The following is a 9,334-nucleotide window of genomic DNA, read 5'->3' as shown; positions in this document are numbered from 1 at the left end:
TTGTTTTCCATAACCATCAAAATATACACGTCAAAGTGAGGCATGGCACTTCCAACTAAGTAAGATTTTCAAATTAAAACAAAATAATTTTGGCTTTTCTCATTACACATTTCAAAACCTAAACCTTGGCTATATTTTTATAATAAATTTATCGTGCTTTGCCCATTATTTTGATAATTATAATGCACATTATTAAATGTATGCTCGGCGGCTAATATGGCCAGCGACAAAGGTAGCTACTATGGCCAGTAGTACGAGTACAACAGAGTATAGAGTACGCCAGTGCTGAGAGTGATAACAGCGAAGAAAGAAAATAGTTATTTCTCACAATTTATTAATAAATTGTGAGAGCACGGCGTTACGTAGAGAGAGTGGACATACACATACACATTTCTTAAATGTGTACTCGTATGTTTAAAATATTTCAAAGTTCATGTTCTGTACGATTAAAGTAATACTTTACGATTAAAGTAAATACCTCACTTTTGCAAAATATTACTGTTTTGTACACTTTTTTTTATAGTTGGCCATATTATCCACCCCAAATTTAATATGGCCAAAACGCATACTTTCAGATTCTTTTTTTTCAAAACATTTTGTCGTCAAAGCTTATTAAATACACTAGAATTTCAGAAAGTTACAAAATAAAAAAACCAGCGGTTTGAAAATTATGACCTCAAATCAAAACTATGGCCATAATACCTGCCTTTACCCTATGTATTAATCGTAAGTGTATTCTTTAGAACAATACTGCATCAAGATATATCATTGTAATAATTGAGTACTGGTTCCTGTCTGGAATGAACTCTCGAGCATTACTGTCGCGAAACAACTACCTTAACCATTACGAACCGCGGATTCTGTTCACTGCGGTATTTATCAAAGCGCGCCATCGAAAATAGCGCTTCCTGCGTTGATTGAGCTGCCACGGAGAGATCCGCGCCGGCAATCCATCGCATTCCCGAAGTAATTCTTGCGTGCGAATCTTTCTAATACCGCGTCACCAGGAAGATGCCATTTTCGACGTCTGGTGGAGCGGCAATTGGATGGGAGATTGTCGTTCTCAAAAGTCACGCGACGCCGTCGAGAACCGTTCGAGAGCGCGTTTCTCTTGTGCCGACACGTTTCCTGTCATTATCACGTGACTCCCGTGCCACAGCCTACTGCGAGTTGGCGTAGATAATTAGACTGCGGACAGTTCGTAGGATTTTAGACGGGGCACGTCGGATCGCTAGTCATCAGACGGGTCGCGTGTCGTCAGGAAAAACAACGGCGACTTCGAGTCTCGCGATCTCGCGGTGCCGCGCTATCGATCTCGAGGATGAAACGTCCGCATAGGCGATAAAAAAAGATACGCAAAGAAATTTATCCGAAGCTGTAAACTTCAATGACGTTCAAACGATGATAAATGCCCATTCATAAATCTTCTTTACGTACATCCTGACCAGTAACATTAAAATAATATCAAAGACCTTTCATATTTTTCGTGAAACTTTGATAATTCCTTGCAACTGAATCAAATGGCCGAGACTATTACGTCTTAAAACGCAACGTTCTTTTACGCGATAAAACACTGTAGAAATCATATTTCTTTCTACCGTTCCTATTGTTTCAAATTACGTACAACATTATTTAAATGAAAATAATAACGCTAATATCTGACCTTTTCGCGGCAACGAGAATGAGGATGTGAGATTAATGCGCCGCATTAAGCGTGCAAAATCCAGCTACTTTATTTATGGCGCAAATACAACGACTTGACCGCCAAGTCATTGAACACTTTGAGTTCATGATGCAACGATAAAGTGATGTATAACGAGGCGTGCCTGGAAAATGTGTAATCGCCGCGAGAATTTGCAAGGAAATTGATGCTCTATCAGTCGGCCGCCTCACGGCAATTTGTTTTCCTAGACGTTTCATACTTCACGATCTCGCGTGTGCTTGTAATCGTTGGGCCCCTTACTTGCTATTGACTGGGTCACATGAGATTGCGGATATGAGTAAATTATGAGGGCGACACGCGTGACAGAGAGAAAGTAACTTGTATAAAAAATTTGACAATTCTGAAATTATTACAAATAAATTAATGCTGTTAGGAATTTCCTCAAAGTTTACTATCGATTTCCTCAAAGTCTGTCATCGATTCTCTTAATAATGGTTAGAAAATAATTATTTAATTGTAATGTTGTTCGTTTAAAGTCGATGAAAAATTTTCATGTTAAAATTGTCACCGGATTTGGATAATTTGTATTAATCTGCATCGTAATCTACATCTCTTTCGCGTTTCATTTTGTATCTGTTCGTCGACATCTGTTAACAACATAACATTGTTGTCGGCGTTACTCGATAATCAATCAACAAACAATTGCCGTTGTGCGCGATCGGAAGCAGTAATGTCATCCGGTGCGATAAAGGGATTTCATCACATACAATTAATCGATTCGTTTTCCTGTAGAATAGAAAATAAATTATCTAATTAACTGCGTAAAAAAAGACGCCCTTCTTAAATATTTGATCGCGTGCAACAGGGATGGCATTAATGCGCTTTCATGTATACTTTGCCTCACTTTTTCCTCCGACCGACGTAATTTAATACAATTAATGACCACACCCGTGCGGCCTTGATCGCGAGTGATTGTCGTTCGATATATCGAGCGCGGCATCGAAATTGCGACAGAAAGAATTTGCCGGGAATGTCGTTTGACGTAACCGACGGCGTGATTGTTGCGTGACGTCGCACCGGTGCGGTGGTCGGAAATGTTTCTACTCGCAGGTGCACCGCGAATCTGAATATTTCGTGTCGCAATGCGAGGTATAGCCATGGTAATGCGGAAAAACGCATTCGAGCGTTTCCACGCATCGACACTTTTGGCACAGCACATCTTAGATAATGTTTAATATTTTAAATTACATCTTCAATACAATAATCCGATCATTTTCCTAATAATTCAGGCAAATCGATAATCTTTGCAAACACCAATTTTTAATTGCACGGCACTGTCGAGGTGAATTAGCAAGTTAAATGATCGATTAAATGTATGAATAAATATCGCACGAAAGACACGAAATGTATTCACATATGCAAGAATACAGAAATGTCCAATCTTAATAAATTGCATTTTTTCCCCCTCGTTTCAAATTGCTATTGAATTTCACTGATTCCAATTCGCAGTTGGACGCTTCGCAGTTGCAGAACGTCAAACTGCATTACACGCAAATTTGTTTAACGCTGGCAATTTAAGTATCGATTGTGAATATCCATTAAGCTACGCGTCACAGCAGATTGGCACATTCCGGCATACACCATCGAAAAATTGCCGGTCGCCGCAGTTCGTTAGTTAACCAGCGCCGCGACGCATGCAAGAATTTTAATACGCGCTCTTGTCACATTCTACTTTCCACGGCCAGTTTGCGCCGCTTGGCGACGCGTAAAAAAGTGAAGCATTTCCTTTGCCTCCGCTGGGAAAGAGCGCACGGCTTTGTTAATTAACTTAATTGACAGCTTCGGAGTAACATACTACGTATCGCACTGAAGAGACCCGTAAATTTTTTGTCACGCCTTGGAATTCATAGCGATGCCCGCATCTTTGAGTTATGGCGAGCTACGCGACGATATCAAGGGAACCAATTGACACTTGCGCGACTTGATGAAGACTAACGGTTGCCGCTAATATAAACTTTTAGGATGACTTAATGATACACGAAATTTTCCCAGAGCCACGATATATTAATGTGAGAAAATCATAATCTCGTATCGCGACGCGTCACACGCGTCACACGCGTGTGTCCAATATTATTTCACACCGTAAACACGTTGTAAATAAAAAATAATGGTATTGAAATTTGTGCCTTTAAATATTTTAACGATGGTATTAAACTATCAACGTCCATACTTGTGTGCCTTTATGTGGCGGAGAATTATGATAAGTCGTAATTTCCAGTCTTTTTACGTAAGTCTAAACGCTCGTTATTAACACGATTAGTCATGTAAACTACTGCACAATGCTTCCGCAATATAAGGCCATTTTTAAGAAGATAATTCGGGTTACCTGAATTTTAATCGCGCTTACACATCTGTTATTCCGGTTGTTCGGTACGACAGTACATGCATTTCCACGTGAATCAATGGTCCGTTTTTCCGCATTACCATGGCTATACCTCGCATTGCGACACGAAATATTCAGATTCGCGGTGCACCTGCGAGTAGAAACATTTCCGACCACCGCACCGGTGCGACGTCACGCAACAATCACGCCGTCGGTTACGTCAAACGACATTCCCGGCAAATTCTTTCTGTCGCAAATGGTCTACGAAAACGCGTGAATTATCTTTATAGCGTGTCTCTAATATATTCAATGTATAAATAGATGAAACAGACCTTTAAATACGAGAAGATACAGATTACTCAAGCAAAAATTGTAGATTAAAACGTGACGATAAACCATCTTTTTGCATTTATGATTCAAATAAACACGATAAAAATTCACGGGGTGGCAGTAATTTGATACTTGATGAGCTCAGATGATTTAAATGTTTAAACGTGAGGAGAAATGCTTCGTCGACGGACCGAGATGAAAAAGATATTATAAGTCGCATCGTATGATTCTGGATCAGAATTTAGACTTTATAATAGTAAGTTTAATTACGCTAAGTGTCACAATAACTGACAGATATTTATGACGTTATCCTAGCAAATTTCCACAAAAAAGTATCTTTTCGGCGAAGCGACTGAGCAATAATTTGACAGAAGAAGAAATGCATTGTATTCTGTCATACCAGAAACCGCTTCTTAACATTGCTTGTTACATATTTATATTAATACATATTTAGTGTTTCGAAAAATTTATTCCTAGAATTGACCCTTGTGATTATTACGTCCCCCCTACATCAAACGTTAGATTAATTAAGAACACGAATGTACGAAGCGTAGCATCACGCACGAATTGAGTCGAATGCCACAATTATGAGACAGGGGATCAGCCATCTCGTTATTAATTAGTAATTGGAATTAATTATGGGAATCAGCTCGCTCGCACGCGAGCATTATCAGATCGGCTTACATTCTCAAGCGAATCGAATAACGGTAACTTCCGACACCTTCCCGATGCAATAAAACATCTTCGCGTCCGTATATTACAGCGCATTGTATGTGTATTTATTTGTAAAATCAAATACATCTAAATATAATCTTAAGTAATTAAAAAAAAATGTATTCTTGGAGATGAATTTTGCGCGAGAAAGACTGAAATTTGTTTAATGATTCAAACTAAAATCCTAGTAACGAAACTAGCGTATATCAGATTTATTTAATGGCACGACCGAGATTACCTCACGTCATATACGTATATTGAAAGAGAAACCAAATTCAGGATTGATGCACTTCACAAACTTCAAGATGCCAATGAGATTCTAAATATACGTCAAATTAATCAACACCTGTATCGAAACGGTGACGTTAATCCCTGACTACATATGATGGATGTGAAAAAGATTGATCTGTGTGTCGAATGCATAAGAATTCATAATCGCATCTAACGAGCGAAATGAGTTAGTACCTTGCCACTCTTTGATTAATTTACATAAATACACTTTATAAATAAATTCATATTCGTGCAAGTGTTGGAATATGGAATCTCTCGCTTCGGCGACAGAGAGAAGAAATGTTCTTCGAAAACTCGAAAAGAACTAGCAAACCTTTTGTCCTTTATAGGGTCGTAATAGGAAACACGTAGCTTTCCAAATAATTGACTTGTGAACAAAATTTACATTAACCCCTGCACCGCCTCAAAATTGAACCGTTCCAGCTGCTTCACGACGATATACTTTCCCTCGTCGAATTATCGAAAGCAGTCTACGCATCCGGATAATATCGACGAATTACGTGGAACAAGAGTGGTTAACACACGGTAAATTTCGATTGACCGCGGGGGTCAACGATTGGTCGATCAAGTTCAGCAGCCAGTTAGCCGACAGTTAGTCTGCTGTCGTTCGGCTAACGACTTAATGACGGGAATTCGCCACTTACGAGTTCCTCTTTTTCTCCCCCATCCTATCCTCCTGTCTTTCTCTTTCCCCGCTCCTCTTTTGTCCGCAGTTCTTTTCCCCTCTTTTATCGGCAATGCTGTTCGCGTAAAACAACGCGGTCGACAGACCAGCAACCACGTCGGAAATTAGCCGAACGCTTAAACGGGATTGTCATTAACCATTATCGTACCGCGTCAACAACTAGCTATAGAAATAAATTCAAATAAGAAAATACACGCCAAAGTGAGTGACAAAATAATGGATCCGTTTTTCTTTCGAACTTTCCAAGACTTCTTCTCCTTTTTCCTTTTGTTTTAATTATTTTAAAACTAAAAACAAGTACGTAAAATATGTTGTCAAAAGGAACGTATTTAATATTCTTTAAATTCCCAAGATGTTTCCATGAGTGGAAGTTATTTATAATTTGATTATACTATTGTATACACATCGTTATTTTAAAAAATGCGCAACCGTCCGCGTCTCCGATTATTATATAATGCCACTGATTATTCGTGTTATATTTTTACGACTATTCTTTGTGTTCCCAAAACAACAGTGTCGTAATACTAAAAAAAACATCGACATTACGATAAATACATTATAACAGATAATTGTGTTAATGTAACAGTGATGTAACATATAATATTTGTGCTCGTTATTTTCGTATATCTTCTACAAAATAACTTTACTTCTTACATCATCATTATATTATTACACATTATCTAACATCTTTAACTTGTCATCGTTTTGTCTTTAAAGGCATAAACTATATTTATTGCATTTTAAAAACAGAAAAAGCACACGGTAAACCTGTTCATAACCAGTTCAAATAAAACGACAATGGCGTGTGCCTGAGATATAAATGCTGTACAATATAATGTTAGCGAAGACACGTTCCCTTAGATTCAATTATGATTGTTACTTAATTAACGTCAAAATGAAATGTATCTATCAATTTAGAGTTTCTACCCGCTCTTCTTTTTGTTTTCATCGCTGTTAAGTGAATTAATCCATCGCATCGATCGGAGTGTAAAGATAATCATCTTGAACGATATCGTCTACGGCACATTAAATTAAGATTGAGTCTTATCCCTCGATCGCAATCTAAACCTTTCCTCCCGATTTAATGTATTTCAACCGATGTATCCGTATTACAGCTATTGATTAGAACATTCGTAAATTCACCGAGTTTTTTAAGTATTATATGACACATCTGTTGCATAAATTTCTTTACGGTAACGTTTGGAATTACATGTTTTCGCGAAACTCAGTTTCCCTCTAATATTCACGATATTTACGTAGATAAACTTTTACTCATCTGACTATTAATTAGCATTAAACAGCACATTACTACGTCCACTACACATTACGAAGTCTAATTTACCGATGAAAATTCTGTGGATTGCGTGCTGGCTTAATGTTAAAGATGCCAAGCAATTCTTTACGTAATAACTTCTCTTGCGTTTTACAGCATGCAATGGAAACGGACACATTCGTTCGCGAGACCTTGTCGAACACTCATGAACTTTTGGATCCTCGTGCTCATTGTGTCTCCAAAGTGTAGGGAAAATCGCGTAGATTTCGTATTTTGGTGGAAATTTTCAAAATTTACATAGCTCGACTCAAGTTAAATTTTTCGTCGAGTGAATGGTGTAAGTTTCACAAAATGGATGTGAGTACAAATTACATATTTAAATATCAAATAATGATTTTACAAACTAAGTTTATTGCAATTTGGATTGTAAATTTCAAAGCATTTAAGAAAATAATTTCGCTACTATTTTATATCGCGTGTTCTAAAGCCAGACATATTTTAAAATTAAACTGTTAAGAAACTGTGTCTAAAATTTCTACTGCCGATTTTTCAACAGTAAAGATGATCTTGTTCTTTGTCCTTATTTATAGACGTTTATCGAAGGCGAAACTAACAGGTTGCAATGGCAAGACTATCTTGTGATCGGCGCAATTATGTCGGTCTCCGTCTTTATCGGGCTTTACTATCGATTCAGCGGTGGTCGACAAAGTACTGCGGCGGTTAGTTTATAAAAATTCAATTTCTACGCTACGGATCAATTCGTCATTAAAGCTATCCGATCGCGATAATCCGCACGCGAATATCATATCTGTACCGTTATGTACGCGATCCATTTCGTACGATAAATATTACTGTTCGCGTAAATTATGAACCGGCAATAAATTAAGTTCCGGGCGATTTTCCAAATGTTCGACATGTTAATTAACTGTTGCTGCGATTCGGTTCAATAATTCGAGAAGCGCTAATCGATAATGTATAAATCTCGAATGTCGAGTGAGAGATCAATTCAGACTTGTATCGTTTAAGTGGAACACGCTTGATTTCGCCTGTTATGACATATTAGCTTACGGCATTTCCCTCTTATCTCATTTCTCATATATTCTTAATGACAAAAATGCTCTCAAATAATTACCCTGCCAACTATAATTAGCCGAAGGTTAACATCTTCCATAATTTTATCAACGATAGATTTAAACTGGCATTTTAATTAACAACGCGGTTGTCTTGCTTGACGAATTATATATCCGGACAAATCGTATTTTGCCGACCAATATAGTTAAATGATTAGACATTTTCTTTAAAGGAACGTTATCGAGATTTACGTTGATTAATTTTATCTATCGCGATAATGACGGGCGGATCCACTTATGTTGGGCATCGTAAACGATGCTTCCTGCATACAAGGCTGCTGTTTAACTGATCGCAAAATTATCATCGATAGGAATACTTCTCCGCGGACAACTCATTAGGTGTCTTGCCCCTCTCGATCGCCATGATGGCCTCTCATGTATCAGGAATTACCATGCTCGGAATGAGCGGGGAATCTTATATCCGCGGCCTGATCGTTGTATTAATGTATACTACCGGCATTTTCATCGTGCCCATCATAGTCGTACTTTATCTGCCAGTTTTCTTCGAAGTGAAGGTCGTAAGCATCTACGAGGTAATTTTCCAAGAGATTGGAGGAGCAATATCGCTTACTAGTCTAAGCAATGTTTCAAAACTCTTTTGGGGAAAACCAGTTACGTACTAATCGAGTAACATTTAATATCGATACATTAAAGTCAAAGTTTAAATAGAGAAATGGCAGAAATTGTAAACTTAATGTGAAAATCAGAATCAAACATTTTCACAGAGTTTAAACTTTAATTGATTTCAATTTTTAATTATTATTATTTTTAAATTAAACTTTAAATTGCGCAATAATTTTGTTCATATGGATCTTCAATAAATCCGATTCTAAACGTAAGGAGAAATGACGTCTATTAAGCTGAC

The 9,334-nt window shown here is 37.6% G+C and overlaps 2 protein-coding genes across 6 annotated transcripts in view; one reads left to right on the top strand and one right to left on the bottom strand.

Annotated features, from left to right (window-relative positions):
• LOC105569207 (tensin-3) overlaps positions 1-9,334 on the bottom strand; it is a 196,057-nt gene that overhangs the window by 143,989 nt on the left and 42,734 nt on the right. The gene's annotated exons all lie outside the window — the stretch shown is intronic.
• Positions 1-9,334, top strand: part of LOC105569209 (putative sodium-dependent multivitamin transporter) — a 21,787-nt gene that overhangs the window by 5,039 nt on the left and 7,414 nt on the right. The window contains exons 2-4 of one of the 2 annotated variants that reach the window (XM_012025461.1): positions 7,496-7,696; positions 7,930-8,058; positions 8,781-9,002. In XM_012025461.1, coding sequence (XP_011880851.1) covers positions 7,691-7,696; positions 7,930-8,058; positions 8,781-9,002 — 357 coding nt within the window. In that variant the 5' untranslated portion in view covers positions 7,496-7,690. Of the gene's footprint in view, positions 1-6,670; positions 7,697-7,929; positions 8,059-8,780; positions 9,003-9,334 lie in introns of those variants that run through there. The other variant, XM_012025460.1, reaches the window with a different exon arrangement.

The sequence above is a fragment of the Vollenhovia emeryi genome, unplaced genomic scaffold (assembly GCF_000949405.1).
Source record: "Vollenhovia emeryi isolate VEMERY1.0 unplaced genomic scaffold, V.emery_V1.0 DF939125.1, whole genome shotgun sequence".
Taxonomy (NCBI): Eukaryota; Metazoa; Arthropoda; class Insecta; order Hymenoptera; family Formicidae; genus Vollenhovia; species Vollenhovia emeryi.
This window is presented reverse-complemented; position numbering and strand designations above follow the sequence as displayed.